At 51.2% G+C, this 24,452-nt stretch overlaps 1 protein-coding gene and 1 pseudogene across 3 annotated transcripts in view; both read left to right on the forward strand.

Annotated features, from left to right (window-relative positions):
• The first annotated feature begins 1,803 nt into the window (after positions 1-1,803).
• USH1C (USH1 protein network component harmonin) overlaps positions 1,804-24,452 on the forward strand; it is a 46,349-nt gene continuing 23,700 nt past the window's right edge. The window contains exons 1-14 of one of the 3 annotated variants that reach the window (XM_029956795.1): positions 1,804-1,924; positions 9,595-9,662; positions 11,064-11,207; positions 11,342-11,480; positions 16,014-16,122; positions 16,223-16,247; positions 16,453-16,510; positions 16,826-16,920; positions 18,735-18,819; positions 19,995-20,054; positions 20,216-20,272; positions 20,583-20,725; positions 21,764-21,829; positions 22,200-22,324. In XM_029956795.1, the coding sequence (XP_029812655.1) occupies positions 1,889-1,924; positions 9,595-9,662; positions 11,064-11,207; positions 11,342-11,480; positions 16,014-16,122; positions 16,223-16,247; positions 16,453-16,510; positions 16,826-16,920; positions 18,735-18,819; positions 19,995-20,054; positions 20,216-20,272; positions 20,583-20,725; positions 21,764-21,829; positions 22,200-22,324 (1,210 nt within the window). In that variant the 5' untranslated portion in view covers positions 1,804-1,888. The remainder of the gene's footprint in view (positions 1,925-9,594; positions 9,663-11,063; positions 11,208-11,341; positions 11,481-16,013; positions 16,123-16,222; positions 16,248-16,452; positions 16,511-16,825; positions 16,921-18,734; positions 18,820-19,994; positions 20,055-20,215; positions 20,273-20,582; positions 20,726-21,763; positions 21,830-22,199; positions 22,325-24,452) is intronic. The other 2 variants (XM_029956796.1, XM_029956797.1) reach the window with 2 other exon arrangements.
• LOC115306616 lies at positions 14,740-15,709 on the forward strand (annotated as a pseudogene).

Consider the following 24,452-nt stretch of genomic DNA (forward strand, 5'->3'; position numbering starts at 1 on the left):
CTGTCCAGGAGGAATTGTTTAATGTTGGAAATGTGGGCTTGGGAGCCTTGGGAACCTGTGTATCACGTGCCTAACTAAGTACTGGAAAACAAAGCAGATGCAAGCCTTGCAGATAATTACGATAATGGTGGTGGTGGACTCGGCAGATGCCTAGGCAGGAATGTAAACTTGGAATGCATTCAGTTATTCACCCATCGAACAACTTTGTTGAGCATCTATTTCTTACCTCACATTGTTCTAGTGATATTGTGGGAAATAAAGCATACATCCCCACACAGAGTATGTGGAGCCATAGGCATAGATGAGAAGAAGAGGAGGGAATCAAGGATTGAGGCTTAAAAAACCCTGGTTAGGGAATGGGTGAAGACATATCTTGAAAAGGAACGTTCATTGGAGAGGAGAGTCAGGATTTGGTGCCATCCTCAAAACCACAAGATGACGCATTTAAAGAAGGAGAGAGTCTGTGGGAGTGGTGGTCATGGAAAATTATTGAGGTGGCCAGTGGACTGCATTCCCCTTGTAAGGGCATTTGCCACTTTGCCTGGATTCGATGAAATAACAGCCATATGACTTACTTAAGAGATCTAGAAAATCAAAGTAAGTTGGAGGAGAATATATTTTATGTGTCTTTCCTAGACCTTTGAAAATCCCACAAGTCTTCCCCTTTTATCGCAAGTCATTTTGCATTGGTGTCCATCTCCCTGTCCCCTGTCCCCAAACATGGTGCAAACAGATCATGCTCCCACCATGGATTTAATCCAGGCACAAGCTCCAAGATTAATGGTCCCCACTTTTTCTCATTCACACCTGTTTTTATCATCCCTTTCCTGACCCACTCTTTCTCTCAGTCTGTCCCAGGCTTGGTTCATTATTGTCTTCACACCCCAGCACCAGATCTAGGAGTTGAACAAACTTTGGTTGAATAAATCAAATCAACCAGATGGGGTCTGGGCCCTGGGTAAAGGTCAGCAGTAAATCAGGATGTCACTGCTAGGCCCTTCTATGCCTCAGTGTGTGTGTGTGTGTGTGTGTGTGTGTGTGTGTGTGTTTGGAGGGGGGTTGGGCTAGGGATGTGGGATGGGAAGTTGGTTCAGGAGGGGCACTGCCACCCACTGGTTCAGGCCTCTGTAAGCCTCATAAGACCCAGCCTGAAGGGATTCACAGATCAACGATTTCTTCCTAATGGGAATAAGCCCACGGTGGAGGTCTTATAGAATTACTATGGAGGTGAGATGCCTGGCAGTGGGTGAAGGCCTCAGGAGCACAGGAATGTGCCTCTGTTTGTGCATCCATAGATTATCCCTACCCACTGATGCACCTCCACAAAAAAGTATATTCTGACCTCCATAAAAAAGGCTCAAACCTCCCCATGCCTCCCGAGATCCTCTCCCTCAACTGCTTGTGTTTGGGGGGGGGGAGGGGCACAAGGTCTCACTGGCAGTGAGTGCCAGGGTTGAGATTTGACCCCAGTTCTGCCCAACTGCAGATAATAGACAACAATGCACATTTGTTGAGGACTCACTAAATATCACGGTCTATTTAAACTCCCTACACCAGTGTAGAAGTCATCGAACGCTCCAAGGGGAGCTCCAGCCTGGAGTGCAATCACCGTGCCACCACAGCGTACACACAGTCCGGGCCATTTGCTCTGGGGCGGCGGGGGGGAGCGTCGGTGGGAGGCGACGAGCTTCCGGATAGGTGTTTCAGGCTTCCCAGCGTCCCCGCCCAGCCCCGACCCTACCGCCCCCAGGCCACGCCCCACCGCTCCCAGACCACGCCCCCACCGCTCCTGGGCTGGCGGTTCTCCGTTGCGGCTCCAGCCGGCTTGGGGCCGCGAGGCATCCGAAGTAGCTAGTTGTGCGACGACGCTGTTCGATCTGGCCCAGCCATGGACCGGAAGGTGGCTCGAGAATTCCGGCACAAGGTCAGAGCAGCTCGGGGCCCCTAAAGCGTCCAGGACCCCGGAGTCCTGGACAGGGTGAGTGGGGGATGGACAGACCGAATGCCACCCCTACCTTCTCCAGCCTGGCCTTAGGGCTGCGGATGCACTGGGACCCTTGAGTGTCGTTTGGTTTCCAGCAGGGATCCCCAGTAAAATAAGAGAGGGGACACAAGGACTCCAGGTGTGGGAACTCATAACCTGGTCTGCAGAAAGTGCCCATTCTCCTTCTGGGAGAAGAAGGGTGGGAACTTCTCCGGGGTTGAAATTCCTTACACCTCGGCCTGAGGACAGGATGCCTCTCCGACATGCCCCATAGTGTGCAAATCCCGCAGCTCCTAGTGCCCCAAGCTCAGGGCTGTTGGAGCCTATGGGACAGTGTCTGAGAGGTGAGAATTGGTGGGAAGGGAAGCTGTTCATCTCTCTGTCCTTTGACCTCAAAACATGAGTTAGAAACACTTGAGGGAGCCTCTTCCCCACTTTGGGGCATATCTTAGGGCCTGAGAAGCAGCTGAAGGATGAACACTGACCAGGGGGCAGTGGGAAGAAAGGAGGAGGTACGGAGAGTCAGCCAGACTCTTCAGACAGAGCCACATCTCCCCTGGTGTGTCCCAGTAAGGGACCTCAGGGATGGTTCAGGATTCTCAGGCCCTCACTGAAAGGGGCTGGATTTTGCCCAGGCATTTCCAGAACTGTTTCCTGAGCTATGTGGGAGCTGCTGCGGCCCTGAGGCCAGAGAGGACCATTGGAGGTAACCCAGTGGACCTCCCCACCAGGACCTAGGATGCTTCAGAGCCCAAAGGTGAGGCCAGGGGTATCTGGAGCCACCCACAGGCTTTGCCTGAGGGACAGATGACTCTGTGCCCTGAGACCATCACAGAGCCCAATGGGGCAGTGTCTTTAGATCAGGCCAGACCTCTTCCCAGGCCTGAAGCAGGAGAGCTCAGGTAGGCAAAGTCAGGGTGCTTAACCCTCTCTCCACACAGAGAGGCCCAGGGAGCTAGAGGAGCCAGCCAATGTGGAAGCCATAGGAGCTAAGGGCCAGGGGGCAATCATTCAGTTAATAAACATATTTGGAGTACTCACTCTGTGCCAGACCTCATCTGTGCCCTCAAATTGCTGGCTGCACAGGTGGGAGGCAGGACCTATGTCAATAATTGCCCACGGCCGGGTGCTGAGTGTTGGGATCAAGTTTGGTGGAAGTACAAAGGGGAAATCTCATACTGGCAGAAGTCTCCTAAAAAAATCGGGCTAAGGGTGAGAGATAGCTGGAAATTCAGCAGGAGTTTGGGGGTGGCAACTAGCAAGGGGAGCATGAAACTGTTCACTAGTGCATCCTGTTGTGCAGGGACGCGTGGGGGAGAAATTTCAGCCGCTGAGGACATTTGGTGAGTGTAGATTTCAGGCAACCCACTTCAAAGGAGCATAGCCTCTCATCCCCACCGCCAGACTCAGGCTTGAATTTCAGTTTCCTGCCCCTGAGCACAAAGTAACGTCAGGTCCTTTTGGACCTTTTTCCTATGGGTCCTGTCTTTGCCTCTTTTTTAAGAATTACCTATGGGGTCCCTGGTCTCTTACTAGACCCTGGACTTAGCCCCTGTTTCTCTTCACTAGGGCCTGCAGGCTCCAAAGGACTTCAGGCCTCTGTGTTTCCATTGCCCTGCTCTTCCTCATCACAAGAGTCATTACCTATTAATGCCCCTGTGTGTGCAGGCGGGACTGGCGCCATGTGGGTGAGGCCCTGGTTGGACTTTGTGCCCTGCTGCCTTCTACTCCCAGGTTGAGATCATCTAGGAACTAGGGAGAGAGGACAAAGCAGCAGAAGATACAGAGCGGGGCACACAGCCATACTGGGTGAAATCTGCAGCTTCTGTTGATTGCTTTCTAGTCCCTTCCTTAGTGCTGTAGTGCAAATTTACACCTTGGGAATGGTTTGTAATTGAAATCTTGGGTTGTTGGAAGTAGCACTGAAAGTGGTATATTGTCAGGGAAAGTGCTGTGTGGCCTTGAGCAAGCTATTAACTTCTCTGTGCTTCAGTTCTTTGATTTGTTAAACGAGGATGACAATATATTTACCTAGTAAGGTTCTTGTGAGTATTGGATGAGATCTACACGGGTGTAGGGAGTTTAAATAGACCACGACAGTTAGTGAGTCCTCAACAAATGTCCATTGTTGTTGTCTATGTTCTGAAGTTGGGCAGAACCGGGGTCAAATCTCAACCCTGTCACTCACTGTCAGTGAGACCTTGGGCAAGCCACTTAATCTCTCTGAGCTCTAGTTTCCTCAGCTATGAGATGAGGTTCATACTGCTTACCACACTGGACAGTTAGGATTACATAGGAATTCAAGTACTGGCTCCTCTGGACCTGTAGTAACCATTTGGTCCATGGCCACCTGCAGATACCTGCGGAGCATCCTGTTGGGTGAGCCAGCAGGCTCCAAGCTGTTGAGTAGAGTCTGTTTCTCTGGCCTTGTGCAGTTTCCCCAGGACATCAGCTGGCTTGCATGCCCTTCCCACTCACTGCCTTGGACCAGGATACCAAGGAGAGGGGAGGGGAGCATCAGAGACTAAGTAAGGCTCGTGCCTGGAGAACCAGATTTTCGAAAGAAGGTTGCCCTTCTGCTCACTGCGCCTGTGCCTGTTCGTTGGAGGAATTTGGTTACTCATTTGCTCAAAAAGTTTTTATTGCCTGTACAGTAATCATTCATGTATCTGTAGTGTACCCTGCCCAAGGCCAGGCGCCTGGGGGCAGGAGGAAGAAGGTCAGAAAGGCCCCCTGTCTTCCAGGGTTTTGCGAATCATTCATGCATTCATGCAATAAACATTGACTGAGTTCTTAATATATGCCCAACATTACTCTAACCATTGAATAATAAAACAAAGTCCCTGGTCCTTAGTACACTCTAGTGGGGAAGACAGACAGTTACCAAGTAAACCAATACAAGTATCATATAATGCAAAGTAGTGATACATGCTATGAAAAAATAAACTAGGATGAGAGGGTAGAGAGCAACCAGGTGGTAGTCAGGAAGGCCTCTCTGAAGAGGTGATATCTGAACAGACATCTAGAAAGAAATGAGGGAAGGAGCAAGAATGGAAGAACTTGGAAGAATATTCCAAGAAGAGAAAACAGTAAAATACAAAGGCCCTGAGGCCTTTAGGAACAGCAGGGATGGTGGTGTTTCTGAGAGGAATTACAGATTGAAGAGTAATGGGTGATGGATTAGAGTGGGGCCAGGGCCCATAGACCGGGGCCAGGACTTCAGGTTTTGATCTCAGAGTATTGAGAAGCATCAAGGGGGAGTCTACATTTTGGGAGGAGCAGGTTGGTGGGGACAAGATGGGATGGGGTGGAAACCAAGTGTTCCATTTTGAATGTTTTAAGTTTGAGGTGCCTGTCATTATTAAGTAGAGAGGTGACAAAGAAGGCCAGTGGCTGTGGGAATCTGAAAATGGGGGGACAGATCTATGCTGGAGGTAAGTCTGAGTGAGTCCTTGAGGAATAAATGGTAGTTCAACCCCCAAAACTGATGAGGTCACTTAGGGACACAGTGAAGAGGAAGAGTAGACCCAGGGCAGAGCCAGGGCTCCCTAACCTTTAGAAGAGAGGAAGAGGAGAAGGAACAGCAAATGAGGTAGGAGAAGCAGGGGAAGGAAGGCATGATCAGATGTGCCAAGCCACCGACTAGCATCGCTAGATGGTGCAGTCGGTTAAGCGTCTGACTCTTGATCTCGGTTCAGGCCATGATGTCATGGAATATGAGTTTGAGCCTCTCTCTCGGCTCTGCGCTAGTGGTGGGGAGCCTGCTTGGGATTCTGTCTCTTCTCTCTGCCCCTCCCTTGCTTGTTCTCTATCTCTCTCTCTTTCTCTCAAAATAAATAAATAAACTTAAAAAAACTAAAAGAACAAATGCCACTGACTAGCCAGCAAGACACAAGTGTCTTGAAAAGATGAAGAATAATAAAACAAGAATCAAATATACCCAGTACTACCCAAGATGCATGCTCTGAAGGCCTGGGAAGAAGTGTGGCTGGATCCATTCATTCCAGCAACATTTATGGAGCGCCCACCGCCTGCTAGCTGCCAAGAATACAGATTCTGTATTCATTTACTTAGTTTTAGTCAACAAACACTTAGCACTTACTATTTGTCAGGCACCATGCCAGGTATTTAATGATTATTAACTCAATGAATAATAAAAAACCAATGATTGGGGCGCCTGGGTGGCTCAGTCGGTTGAGCCTCCAACTTCGGCCCAGGTCAGATATCACATTTGTGGGTTCGAACCCCGCATCAGGCTCTGTGCTCACAGCTAGCTCAGAGACTGAAGCCTGCTTCTGGTTCTGTGTCTCCTTCTCTCTCTGACCCTCCCCCTCTCATGCTCTATATCCCTCTGTATCAAAAATAAATAAAACATTAAAAAAATTAAAAAAAAATAAATAAAAAATTAAAAACCAATGATTAATTCCTTATAGAAGGAGGAAATCCTATGAAATAGATACTTTTATCCCCATTTTACAGATGAGAAAACTGAAGCACAGAGAAGCACAGAGCCGGGTGGGGAAGGGGCTCATTGACCTCACTCTGCATGTGCCCCCCCAGGCCGGTGTCTGGGCCACACACAGGTTAGCGGGGAGACAGGAGAGTAAAGAGAGAATGTACAACACAGCTTGGTGAGTGCCCTGGCAGGGGTGGGAACAAAGTGGTGTCACGTGCACAGAATGACAGCGTGGGGTTTGTTGGGAGTGAGGGGGCATGAGGAAAGGCTTGACCAAGGAGAGTGAATGTTTGAGGCATCTTAAAGATGGAGGAAGGCTCACAGAGAGAAAATGCTGCTGATATTGCCACCGCCAAGAACCCATGTTTCACACCAGCCAGAGTTGAGCAAGAAACACATGGCTCATCCCATGGGTTTCCCAAATGGGAAACGAAAGAGAGCTTTATGAAGGGTAGACCTGGACGAATGAACCCACAAGGGGTGGTCACAGGGCCTGGGGGCAGCAGCAGGAAGCCAGGTGCTTCTGAAGGGGCAAAGGAAGGGGAGAGCCATGGCTACTGACTGAAGCTCAGAGCCGCCTGTAAGGGGATGTAGCAGAGTGTGAGCTGGGGAGTCAGAACCCCATCTTCTCTCTCCTCAGGCCCTCTCACCACCAGCTGGGTGTTAGAGAGCAGGGAGCTGAGGCAAAGCATCCTGGGACACAGGGCAGCGTGGGGAAGGCTGCAGAGTGAGTCTGGAGACACAAAGGAAGAGACGCAGCCCATGTTTCAGAGTCCTCAAGATTTTGGAGCCCTGGGCACTGTCCTAAATACTTTGTATATATTTGCTTATTTAATCCCCGCAACAGCCTGAGAAGGGCAGATGTTCATCGCGTGGAACAACACGCATTATTTAATCTGTTCTTGCTCTCTTTCTCGCTCTTTGGCTGGATGCACACGTGGAGTTGTATTTGCATGAGCTGAATGTTGTTTACTTCCCTGGTGCAGCTATCCTGTAGGGCCAGTGTCTGTGGAGGAATGCTGGGAGATAAGGTTGGAAAGGGCCCAAAGCTAAACCCAGAATTTGCCTCAAGTGCTCTAGACAAGGGACCTGAACCCCCTCTACCCCTACCATACAGACAGATAGCAAAGAGCTGGTTGAGCATCAGCCAGAGAATGCTGATGCAGGATGGAGGAGCCCAGAGATAGGTGGACCGGAAAGGAGGGATTGATGTGATAAAGTATTTGTAGATGGGGGCCTCCTTTAGGGTTTCTGTGCCCATATCAAGAGAGATCCAAGAAAAGGAAAAGAGTTTTTTAAATGTTTTATTTATTTTTGAGAGAGAGAGAGAGAGAGAGAGAGAGAGAGAGACATCATGAGCAGGGGAGAGTCAAAGAAAGAAGACACAGAATCTGAAGCAGGCTCCAGGCTCTGAGCTAGTGGTCAGCACAGAGCCTGATGCAGGGCTCGAACCTACAAACTGCAAGATCATGACCTGAGCTGAAGCCGGTCGCTCAACCAACTGAGCCACCCAGGGGCCCCAGGAAAAGATTTTTAAATCTAATTAGAAAAGACGCAGTGTCTTGCACATAGTAGGTGCTCAGTAAATATCTATCAGACAAATACATACAAAAAGTTATATCTGGTAAGTGGATACTATGTGGTGGTTAGAAACAAAGCAAAGGTTTTGGAGCCAACTGGCATAAGTTGGAGTCTCAGCTGTGCTCCTTCTTCGAGCCTGTATTTTCTCATCTGTCAAATGGGGATGATCCATGCACGTCAGAAGTTTGTTGGGAAGTTAAGAGAATTCACATAAAGTTCCTAGACATGGTTGGCAGTCGGTAAACAGAGTATGGCCTGAATGAGTGAACAAGGAGCAGTCCAAGGGCCAGATTCAAGGAGCTCCTGCTCTAGGGCACTTTGTGCCATTGTCCTAATACCCTGCGTTCAGTGTAAAGCACCTGGCATGCAGTGGGTGCCGTGCAGAGGTGCACAGTGCCCAGAGGTGTCTGTTGAATGATGAATGTACTCCAGTTGCTCTAGTCTAGAGCCTTCTTTCTGTCCTCTTAGTTCAGCCCTGGGTCACCACCTTCTATTACTCCTCAGCCACATCGGCCACAGCCTCTTGGTTCAGTTCCAGCTCGTCACAAAAGAGTAGGTAACAAACTGGTGCAAGATGGACTGTCCTGCCTCCTCCCACCTGAACTCTGCCTTCATTTAAGGGGAATCTGAGCCTCCTCTTCTCAAGTCTCTCCTGACCATGCACAGCTCAGAGCCTCCTGACCCGCCTCCCAGCTAGAGGCCGTTCTAGCCCTCTTACTCAGTCTTGGGCTAAAGAGAGAGTCAAGGATACCAGCCGGTAGAGATCCACACTGAACTGGCCCAGGGAGTGGAATCTGGGGCTTCTACCCACCAGTTCCCCTGGGAATGAGGTGCTAATGTAACAGCTCCTGACCTTGACCTTGGAGTCCCAGCCATTGACGTCAGCAAAGTTGAAATGATGTAACTTGACTCTCCCCAGGGGTGTGTGTGGGGCGGGAGTGAGGGACTGAAGGGACGTGGAGAGGTGAAGGAGTAGCCAGGAGGCTGACTAGTGGACAGACGTCAGGGCCAGCCTAGCCTAGGCCAGGCCAGGCCAGGGCAGAGTTGCCCCTGGCATTGGTGACACAGAAGAATGGTAGGGTGCGTCCAGTGGGTGGGATGTGCTATCTGAGCGAGTGGCCCAAATCCTTTCTGAAAGCAGTTATCCGGCATTACAGTCACCATCAGGTAAGTCACTGGGCTTCTTCCAGACCAGGGATCTGACACTGGCATTGCCACTCTGGACTCTGGTGACATAGCCATGGGAGTGAGCAGTAACATTGCTACTGTGAGGGTGCATCTCAGTCAGGTGGAGGTTCACGTGTGTGTGTATGAATGTGCACCTGCCTGGGGAATGAGGTTCAGCCTGGCTGCATCTGGATGTGCAGAGGTACTCTTGCAGCCACTTTGCGGTGATATGCATGTGTCTGATGTGTTATGATCAGGGGGCCAGCCTGGCCCCTGGCTACCCTCCTCTCACAGCCCCAGCCCTGTGGAGATGCTGAGGAGGCCCTTGGCAGTGGTCTTCCCCTCCCTCAGGTCTGTTATGGGAGTGCTGGGCCTGGGGCAATAATTCTGCCCTTGGGTTTTCTAGGTGGATTTTCTGATTGAAAATGATGCAGAGAAGGACTATCTGTATGACGTGCTGCGGATGTATCACCAGTAAGTGTGCTGGGTCCAGCTTCTGTGGACCACCCTGGGTACCTCTGTCTCGAGGGAGCCCTGGGATGGGTTCTGAGACAAAAGGACCCCCCCTCCCATCCTTGGGAGCTCTGGGAAGGGGGCAGATGCTCAGTGCTCCTGGGAATCAAATGGACATGCCATTCACTTGCCTTAGCAAACATTTACACAAATACTCTGTCGTGGCTTTGTGCTAGAAGCTCAGGGTACATGAGTGAACAAGACAGACTGGTCGCTGCCCTCAGTTTGCTCATAATCCAATGGGGGAGGCTACCAAGTTGCCAGATAGGTTCAACAGAATGTAATTGCTGAGATCAAACAAGAAATGGCAGCTGCCCCTAGCTGTCCGTCAGATGTCTCTTATTTATTCATTCAGCCTGCATTTGTAAGCTCCTACCTCTTGCTGGGCCCCAGGCAGAATCTGGAAATGGAAAAGATCTATTTTCTTTCTTCAAGTAACTCGTGGCTCAGTGAGGGGAGGATACAGACACTACAACCACAAAGAACTCTAATATAAGTCACAGAATAACTGATAAGGCGAAGTAAAAGGGTGTGAAGAAAGGAGCATTTGCTTCTAATTACAGCAGGACTGAGATGCCTTGAGCTAGGTTTTGAAAGATAAGAAGGATTTTCATAGGTGGAAATATCAGAGAAGGACATTCTAGGATGAGGGGTCACTATGAGCACAGGTACAGAGGCATGAAAGCACAGGGAAGTGATAAGTAATCCGGGGGAGTAGAACCCAGGGCACACAGAGGCCATAAACAGCTACAATCCTGGAGCAAGTCCATGGAGACAGGCCGTGGAGGCCAAGGAGCATGGATGGTTTGCTCTGGGCAGTGGGGGGCCATTGAAGGGTTTTGAGAAGGGGAGTGACTTATATTTAGGAAATACTAGAGGAGAGTGAGCAGGTCAGCTAACAGCTGGAGAAGAGCAGGCCAGAGATGCTGAGGATCTGAACGGTATGAAGTGGGGTCACGTGAGAGATAACGTGAGGGCAGACCTTGCAGAGCTTAGCTGTGGATCAGAAGTAGAGTTCGAGAGGGGCCTACAGCATCTCACATGAAGCTTTCTGGCTCGGAAGATCCTGGGCTTCAGAATTAGGCAGAGCTGAGTTTGAATCCCGGCTTAGAGTTCATCTGTAGAATGGGTTAACAACCCCCTACCTCACCACTTTCCTTGTGACATGTAATGTGAAAGAACGAAGCTCTTCTGAGGCAGCTGGCCCAGAGTGAGGGGCTCCGGGATTTTCCCGAGTGCTCTCCCCATTTCCAAGGCCTGGGCCCAGTGGGTGGCCACCCAGCCTGGGACTGCCTCCTCTTGGAACTCTTAGATGTCACCCAGGCCATGGGCAAGGCTCCAGGTGTCCCCGTGTCTCCACAGAACCATGGATGTGGCCGTGCTTGTGGGAGACCTGAAGCTGGTCATCAATGAGCCTAGCCGCCTGCCGCTGTTTGACGCCATCAGGCCCCTGATCCCGCTGAAGCACCAGGTGGAATACGACCAGCTGACCCCCCGGCGTTCCAGGTGCGGAAGGAGCTGCCGGGACAGAGGCTGGAGTGGGAGAGGTCACCTGGGAAGGACTGGGTCACTCACTGGTGGATGGGGCAGCGCTGGCGGTCGGGCCAGCGCTGAGCCTTCACTGACCTCCCCCATGGCAGGAAGCTGAAGGAGGTGCGTCTGGACCGTCTGCACCCCGAAGGCCTCGGCCTCAGCGTTCGTGGGGGCCTCGAGTTCGGTTGCGGGCTCTTCATCTCCCACCTCATCAAAGGGGGTCAGGCAGACAGTGTCGGGCTCCAGGTGAGCAAGCAGAGTCCAGGGGGGTGGAAGGTCAGGGCCTCAGGCTTCCTGTCTCCCCCTCACCCCACAACATGGTCACCTCACCTTTCTGAGACTTTGGGGGAGGAAAGTCTCCTTTGGGCTGATGCATCCTGACAGATTTTCCTCAGGCCTGTAGATATCAGGCTGCAGGCAATTGCCAGTTTTCTTCAGTCAAGTTAGGAACCTGGACACTGCATTTCACCACCCTCCCCACTTCCCAGAGGAGGAGCAGAGTTATGTTGTAACACCTGAAGCTTCAGATGTGTAGCCTTTTCCTGGAAGGGAAAAGGAAATCCCAGTGTAGTATGGTGCTTAAGAGCCTAAACCCTAGAAAGCCAGACTGTGGCTTTGCTCTTCATTAGCTATGGGAATATGATGAAATTACTTAACCCCATGCCTCAGTTTTGTCATCTGTAAAATGGGGATAATAATAATACTCCCTCCCTCATCAGGTTGTTATGATATAAAGAGTCACAGATAGTAAGTGGCAGAGTCAGGATTTGAACCCAGTCTCATGTCTCCCAAGCCCGGGGATCTCGCTTCAGCACCCCAGGTGCCTTCCCTCGGGGTCCCACACCTCAGTGACCTGAGGGTCTGAGCAGAGATGAGCTGACCTCCAGGTCTCACTCCTGCTGGAGTGCAGAACTGTGTTTTTGTGCGTCCACATAGAAGAGGCCCTCCCACCGCCTCCCAAGGCTGCCAGCACGTTTGTTTGTTATCAGGCAGCCAAGACAGGGCTTCAGGGGGCTCTGAGGCTTCTGGTACAAGGCCCCACGGAGAGGGAGGTGGAAAGTGGGAGCTGACAGACAGTGCTTTGTTCTAAATCCCTGTCTCACGGCTCGCCAGTGGCGGCTGAAATTTCAGCCTCTTCATTACTCCCCTCCTGTGGGGCACATTTTCCAGCCCAGAAACACAGCCAGAGAAAAAACATAATGAGCTCCTCTCTTGGCATCGACCGAGGCCCTCTTCTTTTCCAGGGCGAGCATTTCTCAACAATGCTTCCATGATTGGGGACATCAGGGCATTTTAATGAAACTCAGAGTTTTACCTCCCCACCTGTTTCTCAGGCTTATGAATTGTCTTCTCTTTCTTGGGCTAATGGGCTCATCTGTCCTTTGTGCTGCCGTCCCTCAGATCGTCATTTCGTTGTGGCCCTTGCACAAAGGGTCCTTTGCAGGGCTCCACGCTGCAGTGGGAAAGAGAGGAAAGCTGATATTGCAGCCTGAGCCGGGGGCTGTGTGGGAATCATTCTGAATGGGGTCCTAAGCAGGTTCCCTTTAGGGACAAGAGAGGGAGCCTGACTCAGAGAAGCTTGGGGAAAATGTCCACATCCATTCATCTGTCTTGGTTCATGTTTCTGGGAAGATCTCCTACCTGAGATCTGAGGACAGGAGAAGTTTCTGGAAGGCAGGGGAGGGGCATGTCCAGACTGGCTGGACTGAAGGCCCTGCTGATTTGACCTGTGAGGCTGGGCCCAGGTGGGGAATTTGGACCTGTTAATGAGACTCAGCCCTGGCACTCCCATCTCTCCATTCTTGTCCATCTATTGGACATATTTTAATGTATTTTTTTAAGTTTACTTATTTATTTTGAGAGAGAAAGAGAGTAAACAGGGGAAGAGCAGAGAGAGAGAGAAAGGGAGAGAGAGAGAATCCCAAGCAGGCTCCGTGCTGTCAGCACAGAGCCCAATGCAGGGCTTGAACTCATGAACTGTGAGATCATGACCTGAGCTGAAACCAAGAGTCAGATGCTTAACTCATTGAGCCACCCGTGCACCCCATATTTTAGATTTTTTTCCAAATGTGTTTCTCTGAACCTATGTCCTCTGCCCTCTACAACGTGCTGTGGAGTCCAGGGCTAGAGAATGACTCTGTGTGCCTTAGTTGTATGGACAGAGTAATCTCTGCCTTTCCTATGGGACTTGAGGTCACCTGTGACAGTTGGCAAGAATCCAGAGAGGACAGGATGCAGGGAATTGCAGCCAGGCTTGGCCAGGTGCCCTTCCTCTCTGCTTCCAGATGCCTGGGAAACACTTGTCTGTGTGGGAGACCTGACTTCAAATCCCAGCGACACTTTTTACCAACCAGGTGACTGTGAGCAAATCACTTTACTTCTCTGAGCCTCATTTCCTCATATGATTAACAGAAACACAGAATCATTATAAAAAGTGAGTGCAAAGAACTAGACCAGCTGCCCTCCTTACAGGAGATGCCCCCAGAAATCTAGAGAGTTCTTTAGTGATCCCCTACCTATGACACCTTTTTGAGCCTTTTGCCACTCTTGTCAGGACCGCTCGAAGATTGGGGTCTGTATTGAGAAGTGGAAGGGAAGCATTCAGGGAGCAATATTGAGAAGGTGATTCTGTAGGGACGTTGTAGAGGGTGGGAGTTGGCTACTGTGTGCCTGCCCAGCTCCCAGACCCCCGAGTCAACCGTGTCTCCCACATGTACCAACAAGTCCCCCAAAGGACAGCACATGTGTGTTAAGCGGCCCCTGACCTGTGCTGGCCTCAGGCTGGAGGGGGGCATCCAGGATCCAGTCCCTGTTTTACAGCTAATGGCTGTGTGACCCTAGACAAAACATCACCTCCCTGGGCCTCAATTTCATGTGATGTCTGAGCCTCCTTCTGTCCCCACAGGTTTTTTTTTTAATGTTTATTCATTTTTGAGGGACAGAGACAGAGCACAAACAGGGGAGGGGCAGAGAGAGGGAGACACAGAATCTGAAGCAGGCTCCAGGCTCTGAGCTGTCAGTGCAGAGCCCGACGCAGGCCTCAAACCCATGGACTGTGAGATCATGGCCTGAGCTGAAGTTGAATGCTTAACTGACTGAGCTGCCCAGGGCCCCCAGCCCCACAGTTAAGTGAGGAGCTTCAGGACTGACCCGCAGAGCCAAGGTGCTTGGAGGGGCCCACAGCACTGTCTAGCAGCGGATGAGCTCACCACAGATCTATATCCAAGGATGGCCCTGCAGGCTGCGAGCCCCTGTCTCTCCCAACTGAATGAGTCCCAAAGTCCTGAGAACAGGGCAGGAATATTTAGGGCTCAGGCCCAACTAATGATAACAATTGTGACCATTAATTGATTACTAGCAGTGTGCCAGGTGCTGGCTGGCTTTACATGGACCTGCTTACTTAATTCTCAGCTGCCTGGGATTCTCCCCATTTTACAGATGAGAGGAACTGAGGTTCAGAAAGGACTTTCTCCTCTCCTGAGCACAAGGTTCACAGGGATTCAGAATGGTCTAGCATTTGACATACCATCGTAGGCTGTCCCACAAAACAGCCTCTCATGAAACTAGGCTGCCCCAAACCTCTGGCAGTAGAATCATTTACTTTTAGACCAAGAAGGTTGGGAAGCCACCAGACTCTGCACGTGGCATGTGTCCAGGCCAGCTTCAAGGAGCTCATGCTGTGACGCCTACAGTTCTTCCGAGGTTGTCTAAATGGACAAACATGTCAGCAGGGCCTGTGGTTGTTCTGTGTGTGCCACGAGTGTTCATGACAGGATCAAGTGTGCTTTCCTTATTAATGAGCAGAGAATCATTGTGAAAATGTTGAGAGCACAGGCACAGAGTCAGAAAGCTAAATTTAAAAATGAAGATTTTCTTTGACTAATAAAAATATTTAAAAAGAGAGAGAGAAATAGAGACTAGCCCAAGGTTGTGCAGCTAACAAGAATAGAAGAAGTGTTGGGTTGGGGTACCTGGGTGGCTCAGTTGGTTAAGTGTCCCACTCGTGATCTCAGCTCAGGAGTTGATTTCAAGGTCGTGAGTTCGAGCCCTGCACTGGGCTCCACACTGGGCATGAAGCCTACTTAAAAACACAAAAAAACAATGGAAGCAGAAGTTTGAATCCAGGACGTCTGATGCCAGAGCTTTGTGTTTATTCACTGTTCTTTGCTCACTCCGAGTGGGAATTCAGAGGTCAGGTCTGTGGCAGAGTTAAAATGCTCATTGAGCTTCCATAGAGTGGAAGGAAAGAAGTTGTGTGTGTGTCAGTGATGTGAACGTGGGTCAGGAATCATGGAGGTTCCCCACCCTGACTCAGCTATGGTGTCACAGTGATTAACAAAGACAGGAGAGCCTGCTCTGCCGGCGGGGTGGGACAGAAGCCAAGGAAGATCTGCCTGGATCCAGGTGAAGGTTGCCCGTTGCATGGGTTAAAGAAGCCGATGGTGACCCAGTGGGGAAAAGGGACACTGGAGTGAGGGTCTAGAGTCCTGAGTCGTAGTCCCGTCTCTGTGCCTCTCACACCCCCTCCATGTGGGTTCCCCCATCTGTAAAATGGGTCAGAAACACTGCTTAGGAGTGTCACTATGCTGGGACCCCTCAAGCTGATGGAGAGTGGGTTAGTTATAACTAGATACTAAGGTGCATACCGAGGTTTCTTCTGAGAGAAGACACATCATCGCCCCTTTCCTGGAGAGCAGACCCCGAGCATCTAGTGGCAAACCTGCCCAGCTGCCTGATGCCCCCTCAACCATGTGCTCATTCCCTCTGCCTGTGGCCAAGGTAGGGGATGAGATCGTCCGGATCAATGGATATTCCATCTCCTCCTGCACCCACGAGGAGGTCATCAACCTCATCCGCACCAAGAAGACCGTGTCCATCAAAGTGAGACGTGAGTAAGAGGCCAGAGGACCAGGGGCACTGATGGAGGGGTGGGGCGGGGCCCCTAGCTCCTGGGAGACCACCCTAACCCCTATGCCTCTCTCCCACAGACATCGGCCTGATTCCCGTGAAGAGGTGAGCAGAACCTTCCTCAGCAGACAGACTCTTCCCTGTGGGCTCAGGGTCCTGGGATTGGGGTTGGGATCTGGCTTCTGCCAAACCAGCACTGCTCCTGGGCCAGCAGTGGCTGGAGGGTCCAGATGGGCAGCTCTGGATTTGGAGCCTGGTTACTCAGCCATCTCTCTCTAATGACTGCCCTTTCACTTTTCCTTCCCCCCAGCTCTCCTGATGAACCCCTCAAATGGCAGTATGTGGATCAGTTTGTGTCAGAATCTGAGGTAAGGGCCAGGACCACCTGTGATGGGGTCTGGACAGGGTTGTCTTCAAGGAGAGGACAGCAGGTCCCAAAGGGAGAGCTTGCCCCAGAGACATGCTTTCAGGGGCTTTAGACAGGCCCCCAGGGCATACAGAACATCCCTGAGGGTGGTGAGCCCTCAGCCAGGCCTCCCTGGGGCAGACATACCCCCCCAGGGACCTAATGGTGAGCAATCTTATGTGAGGACAGCAGTGCTTGCTCTAAAGGGCTTTATGAAATCAAGAGCCCGTAGCACACACATGGACATCCAGTGACCCTTCTCCCATCCTTCCTCCAGGGGGCGCGGAGCAGCCTGGGCTTCCCTGGCAGTCGGGACAACAAGGAGAAGAAGGTCTTCATCAGCCTGGTGGGATCCCGGGGCCTTGGCTGCAGGTGGGTATCAGTCATGCCCTGGGGCGAGTCCCGCCTGGCCAGTAGACCCCAGTAGACCCCCAACACCTCTCCCCTTTCTCACTGCTGCTTCTGAGGAGATGACACTTCTCAGTGCCTGATTTCCTGTCTGAGCTTCACAACAGCCCTATACAGCCAGAGGGACAGCGCTGACAGGCCCATTTTGTAGATGAGAAGACAGAGGCCCAAAGGCAGAACCATGTTCCATTGGTCGGCCCTTGAATCACTGCAAAAAGAGCCTGTCCAGCTGGCCATCTCTTTACAGTTCCCTTGTCATTTACTACCTTGTGGGTTTCCTTAAGTGACAGCCAGGGAATTGCAAACAGGCGTCAGGCCACCTAGGCTGTTCCTTTTTTTTTCCTTTTTTTTAATGTTTATTTATTTTTGAGGGAGATAGACGGAGTAGGAGTGGGAGAGGGGCAGACAAAGAAGGAGACACAGAATCTGAAACAGGCTCCCGGCTCTGAGCTGTCAGCACAGAGCCCGACGTGGGACACAAACCCACAAACTGTAAGAACAAGACCTGAGCTGAAGTTGGAGCTTAACCGACGGAGCCACGCAGGTGTCCCAGGGCTGTTCTTTTTACAGGCACAGCTGCTCCAGGTACAGATCTAGGTTCCAGCCCCTGCTCTGCCACCTGTGAGCTCTAGAACCCTGGACCGATCACTTAACCGCTCTGTGCCTAGTTTCCCCTCTATAAACTGGGGAAGACGATACAAAACCAGTTGTCATGAGCAGATATGAGGCGACAGAGGTAAAGTACCAGCTTAGTGTCTGGTAGGGAGTAAGCAGGTGGTGAACATTAGCTATTGTTATTTAAGTTTTTCCTGTTGTTCCCATTCATTCACATTTACTCAACGCTATTCTGCCAAGTGTAGGGGATGAGAAGTCCCTCCTTCCCAACCATTAAATACTTAGAGTGGAGAGTGGCGAGGACTCTTACAGAGCTGCTTTCTGGATCGGAGTTGGCAGATAGGTCTCCCGCCCTGTGCTGTTTCTACTTAGTTGGTGATGGCTGCCTGAGGACTACATGACCCTCTTTTGACTCCCCTCAAAGGGAACTACTGTTGACCAGATGCCTTACCGATAACATAAATGGTTGCTTAACACGTATTTTGTGTTTTCTCTACTGTATACTATACGCTTACGGCGAAGTAAGCTAGGCGAAAGAAACTGTTAAGAAAATGCGAAGGAGGAGAAGTTGCGTTTCCAGGGCTGAACTTCAGGAAATCCACATAAACGTGGACCCATGCAGTTCAGACGCTGCTGTTCAAGGGCGAGCTGTGTTGTGAAAAGAACTCCAAGGCTGTATCTAGGGTCGGTGGAAGAGTGCTATGATCAGTTCGTGATGTCTGCCACAGATGCGGGAGGGGAAAATAACTGCACAAATGCATCCTTGGCCTAGGGGTCTTAGGAGCACTGAGGAGAGAGCAGCTAGTGTAGGCTTGGGATAGAATAAGGAGTTTGCCAAAAACCTTGGAGAGGAGATAACGTCTGACTCTGAAGGAATGGATAGGAAAGTGCTAGAAAGAGATGAAACAGCATATGCCATATATTGGGTGAGGGGCTGGGTAGCAGGAAATTACAAACAGTTTTCTGGGCGCTTGTCTTAGGGAAATGAGGCTGGACAGGTAAACGACGGAGCCCCGCGGGCACTGAGCCACCTCGTGGGCTACCTGGCTCCTGGGGGGCTGGAGTACCGGCACGCAGGCAGAGGGATCAGGATGTTGAGAACCAGCAGTGCTGCAGGGCGTGAGCAGAGCCTCACCTGCATTTCCTATCCCCCCTCCCCCCAGCATTTCCAGTGGTCCCATCCAGAAACCCGGCATCTTTATCAGCAACGTGAAGCCTGGTTCCCTGTCTGCCGAGGTGGGGCTGGAGGTGAGTGACGACGCTGGGACAGCCCCAGGGGAGGTGCAGGGTCAGACGTTGACCCCGGTCATCACACAGTGATGGAGGTGCAGACCTTCCCACACAGCCCTCTCCCAGCAGCCGCTGGCGGCTGATTCCTCCCCCCACCCCCAAGGCCTGAGGGAAGGCTTTACGTGTGACCTTTGTACAGTCTTCTCTGGCTCTGAGAATCTTTGCTCCTGACCTTGGGGATGTAGTAATAATAAAGAATTGACATTCATTGAGTGTTTACTGGGTAGGACATTGTTCCAAGCCCTTTAAAATGTGTAAGAACTCCGAGAATTAGGTACTGTCATTTTGTAGACGCAGAAACTGAGACCTGGAGAAAGTGTGTGATTTTTCTAAGATCACCTACCTAGTGTGATAGGGCTGGGATTCAAACCTAGGTGGTCTGGTGCCAGAGCCAGAATTCTCTTTTTTTTTTTTTAAGTTTATTTATTTTTGAGAGAGAGAGAGCTCGAGCGTGTACACACAAGTGTGGGTGTGGCAGAGAGAGATAGGGGGACAGAGAATCCCAAGCAGGCTTCATGCTGTCAGAAGAGAGCCTGATGTGGGGCTCAGACGACCATGACTGGAGCCGAAATCAAGAGTCAGATGCTTTAACCAACTGAGCCACCCAGGTGCCCCCAGAACTCTTAATCTCTACTTTGTACAAGTTCCTTTTTCTGTGCTTCAGTTTCCTCTTTTATAAATTGGAGGCAATAGCCTTCCTTCTAGGGTCATTGTGTGGATTAAATGAATTAATACATATGCTTCCAACTGTGGCTGGCACACAGTAAGGGATTGATGAATGCTAGCTATTACACAAAATATTATTATGGCTCAACAAAGCCTCTGCCATATGAGAAACCCAAGGCTCCTATGTGTAAAAACTGAGTTTTTAAAGCAAATATCATAAATCAGTCCAAAGGAATGAACCTCTAATGGCATAATATTTGACAGCTGATAAAAGAAATATGAAGCATAGGCACCCTGAGAGGATACCATCAGAGCTTTCTAACTGCTGTATTCATGAGGAAGAGTTGAGGTGCAGCCACTGGAAGACCCAGCATCGGACCCCGACCCCCAGGGGAAGCCCTTTCTGCAGCTGAGTGGGTTTACAGATAGTGGAGACACACACTGAACCCTCTCCATTTCTCCGCCAGACAGGGGACCAGATTGTTGAAGTCAACGGCATCGACTTCTCCAACCTGGACCACAAGGAGGTGAGATGCGGGATCTTCACCTGCAGGCCATAATCATGTCTGCCCTTCACTTCCTGCGCCCTCCCTAGCCCTGCCATGGGGTCTGAGCCCTTCTGTGCTCTCTAGAGGCCTCGACTGCTCTGGTCTGTCAGGCTTCAGACAAGGTCTGTCTGTCCCCCCAGGCCGTCAACGTGCTGAAGAGTAGCCGCAGCCTGACCATCTCCATTGTAGCTGGAGCTGTAAGTCCAGAATGACCTGGTAGGGCCCCTGTCACCCCTGACTTCCAGCCCCAACCCTTCAAACCCCTGATCTCTGGCACACACTCCTGGGAAGGGCCAAGGGCCTCCTTTCCTGAAGCTCTGACAGAGCAGAGGGAGAGATCTCTGCCTAGCAAGGAGAAGCTTGCTCAGAGACAGCAGGAGCCGCAGTGCCTGACACAGGGGGCCATGGAGATAAGAAGACAAGCTGCATCTCGGTCCCCAGGGCTGTGGCAGTGATGCCCAGATTCCCCAGGAGACTGAGCAAGGGGTCTCATTTCACTCCCCTGAGGGCCGAGAGCTGTTCCTGACAGACCGGGAGCGGCTGGAGGAGGCACGGCAGCGCGAGCTGCAGCGGCAGGAGCTTCTCATGCAGAAGCGGCTGGCGATGGAGTCCAACAAGATCCTCCAGGAGCAGCAGGAGATGGAGCGACAGTGAGTGTGGCCAGCCAGGGTGCCCCTCCCTCTCCCTGCCACCGTGTCCTGGGCCAGCTTCATCCTGCCCCCGCTGGGGCCCCTCCTCAGACCAGCTGAGTTCAGTGGTGCTCAGTGTACCCATCTCCATCCAGCCTCCAGACCACCAGGCTCTTCCCTTCTAGCTGAGGAGAGCTCTTGACTTCCAGAACCCAGAAGTAGGGAAAATGAGGATGCTACCAGCAGTGGCTAACGTTTGTTGAGTATCAGTCATGTGGCCGGCCTTGAATCAGAACCATGTTTTTGGTTTACTTAATCTAATTCCCACAATAGCTCTGGAAGAGAGATGGTATTGTCCCAGTTTTCAGGTGAGGAGACTGAGAGGTCTTAACTCAGGGAGGTGAGGTCACTTGTGAACAAAGTCACATGGGCCAAGCTGGGACTCACTCCTGTCTGTGGTAGTAAAGCTCACCCATCCCAGGGTTGGTGGAGATGACAGACTGAGAAAACAAGTGTAGTGAACGTTTCACAAATAAAAAGCTACTGTCAAAATCCAAATCCAGATACATCCTAGGAGTGTAAAAAGAATCTTGGAGAGGAAGGTGCACAGGATCTTTCCCTCTTCCCCACCACAGAAGTAGCCTGGAGAATCAGCTCTGGTGGTACCTCTGCCCATTGTCCTGGCCTTGGCCAGCAGCCCTGGCTACATGTTGCCTGGGGCCCTCCTCCCAGAGGACCTCACACCCGCCAGGCCCTGCCTACCATCAGTCACTTTATCTAAGTGTTTGAAGGACACACAGAGTGTGGCCTGCATTGATCTGCCTCCCATCCCTGGCTGCACAGAATTTCTGCTCAGCAGTGCCAGGCAAAACCAAACAAGAGCACCGGGCCCAGATTTTCTTGGACCCACTTCCCCAGCATTCAAATCTGGTCCAGGCATCCTTGGAAGGGAACCTGTAAGAAAGATTTTAAACCTTTCTCAAATTAGGAATTAGCTACAGGGAAGAGAGAACTTCTCTTGCATAGCCTCCAACATAACAATCTGAATTTGTGTTTCAGAAGAAAAAAGGAAATTGCCCAGAAGGCAGCAGAGGAGAATGAAAGATACCGGCAGGAGATGGAACAGTGAGTGCTTGGGTTCGCAGTCTGAACACACATCTGTATGCAGATGTGAGCGTGCTGTTGGGATTGCACCCAGAGGCCGCCTCCAGGCCCAGTTTGGCTGGCCTTCTTGTCTCCTGGTGGATCCTCCTTTATCTGAAGCCATTCCGTAATTCTAGTCAAGCCCATCACATTAAGGTAGCTAGAGCACTGTCCTATAATCCCCAGGTGGCATTGATGCTTGATGTCGAATACACGTGCCAGGGACTTTGTTTTCTTCGCCACAGTTAGAACCATGCAGCCCTTCCCCAGGCTGGTTAGGGTTTCCCAATAGGCAGAGGGTGGGCCTGTAAAAGTCCTGACCTCAGTCACAGTCAGGGGGATCTTATTTCAGGATTGTGGAAGAGGAGGAAAAATTTAAGAAGCAGTGGGAAGAAGACTGGGGCTCGAAGGAACAGCTGCTCTCATCCAAAACCATCACTGCAGAGGTGCACCCAGTACCCCTTCGCAAGCCTAAGTGTATGTATCATGTACCTGGGGAGGGGGCTTCCTTCTGGGGCCTGGGGGTTGGGGAGTATCTAGACAGAGATGCTAGTCTCCCTCTACTCCCCACCACCTCCCCAAGGGAAGAGCCCACGACTCCCTGGGCTGCATTTCTTTCACAGAAGGACAGCCATGTGCCAGGACATCAGGGTGGGCAGGATCTGTCTTCCTCTTTGTTCCCAGGAGTCTGGTGCAAGACTCTCCCCTACAAAAGACTTAGGCAGGAGGGCCTCTCCCCGTGCCCTTGGGCTGCTGACCAGGGAATGGAGAGCTATGTCACAAGTGAGGATCATTGGATCATCTTCTTGGTTTGCTGGGTAGTACGTCCATATCCCACCTGGTTCTGAATCAGAGCTGGGTGCAACAGCAGCAAGGAAGAGGGGCATGCCCATGATGGAGAGGATTTGGGTGGTCCGAGGCTGATGGGTGACTGTGGGAAGACCTTACCTAAAGTGCCCCTGCCACCTGCACCCCTATGCATGGGGTATGGTCACACCCCTTCAAGGATGGAAGTCAGGGAGAGGACCAAGACCCCTCCTAGGCCCAAACTGTGGCCATCCTGGGGCCTCAGCTCCCTCTGCCCTTTGCACCTCCTTTCTTCATCTGTTCTGAGTTCTCACCTCTAATTTCAGGCCAGGCCTCCACCACCTGCAGCCCTGTCCACCTGCTCACAACCTTTACCACCAGGGGCTCACACCACCAGGGTGAAGTAGCAGCTCACTGAGCGCTTCTCCAGTGGGTTGGTGGTAGGGGGCCAAGCAAGGTAGCATGGGGGCCATGGCAGTCACAAGGACTCCAGACTGGGCCTTACTCTTACTTTACATGACATAGGGCCAGTTCTACTGCAGCTAATTGTGCTCAGCTGACCTAGGAACCTCTAGATATGGGGTGAATCTACACCCAAGAACCAAGACTCCCCATGTCTGCTGTGTTGCAGCCATATGGGATGTTGTGATGGGATCTGGACAACTCTGGCCCTAACTTTCGATCATACTGAGCCCTAGAGTGACATCATTTTGCCAACACAGGCCACTTGGGTCAGAAAGAGGTTAGGTAGACACCTGGATGGTTCCGTTTCACTTCTCCCTGGTGCAGGACAAACATCTCCCAGTACATTTCTTCCTGGCAGCAGGGCATGGTGTCATCCCAGGGTCCTCTCTGAAGGACAAAGCAAGCTCTTATCAGCCTCCCCCCTGATATTTGGTATTAGTTGAGGATGTGGCCAGAGCTAAATTCCTAGTGAATAATCTGTGTTTTAGACAGGGAGCTAATTTGCTCTTCTGAGTGAAATAGGAGCTTCAGAGGGAGAAAAATCAATTTTAATTGCTTCTCGTGAAAGTAATCCTAGTCAATTTAGTACCTTTCTAGAAATTGGGTCCTGGCTTCAGAGCAAACACGCTCTCTCAGGAACTACAAAAAAAATAAAAATACTTTCTCTAGCAAGCTATTTATTTAGTGCTTTTAAACCAAATCAAGCTTCTTGAATAAAAGGAGCAAGAGCTTTCCCTTTGCTTTAAGATATAATTTTTTCTAAGGGAATGTGTGAAACATGGGATGGATGACCCGAGCCCGCCTGCCTGAGCCGGGGCAGCTGCTGTCTCTGTCCATGTCCTTATGCACCGGCAATTTCCTCCTCCTCCTCGGGAAATCAGTCAGGAAATGCAGGAAGTCCTCCGAGCCAGCTCCATTCCTGCCTGTCTCCCCATTCCTGGGAAGCTACAGCGGTCTCTGTGTGTTGGGCCAGCAGGACCAGGCCACAGCCGGCTCCTCCCTGGTCACTTGGGCCCAGTTAGCCAACAGATTATACCTGACTCGGGTGTCTATGCCTGTGAGGGATGGACCATGCATTTTTGTTTTAATGTTTTTATTTATTTTTGAGAGAGAGAGAGAGAGAGAGAGAGACAGCGTGAGCAGGGGAGGGTCAGAGAGAGAAGGAGTCACAGGATCTGAAGACAGGCTCCAGGCTCTGAGCTAGCGATCAGCACAGAGCCTGACGCGGGGCTCAAACCCACGAACCATGAGATCATGACCTGAGCCGAAGTTGGACGCTTAACCGACTGAGCCACCCAGGCGCCCCCTTTTTTTTTTTTTTAATGTTTTGGAC

The sequence above is a fragment of the Suricata suricatta genome, chromosome 11 (assembly GCF_006229205.1).
Source record: "Suricata suricatta isolate VVHF042 chromosome 11, meerkat_22Aug2017_6uvM2_HiC, whole genome shotgun sequence".
NCBI lineage: Eukaryota > Metazoa > Chordata > Mammalia > Carnivora > Herpestidae > Suricata > Suricata suricatta.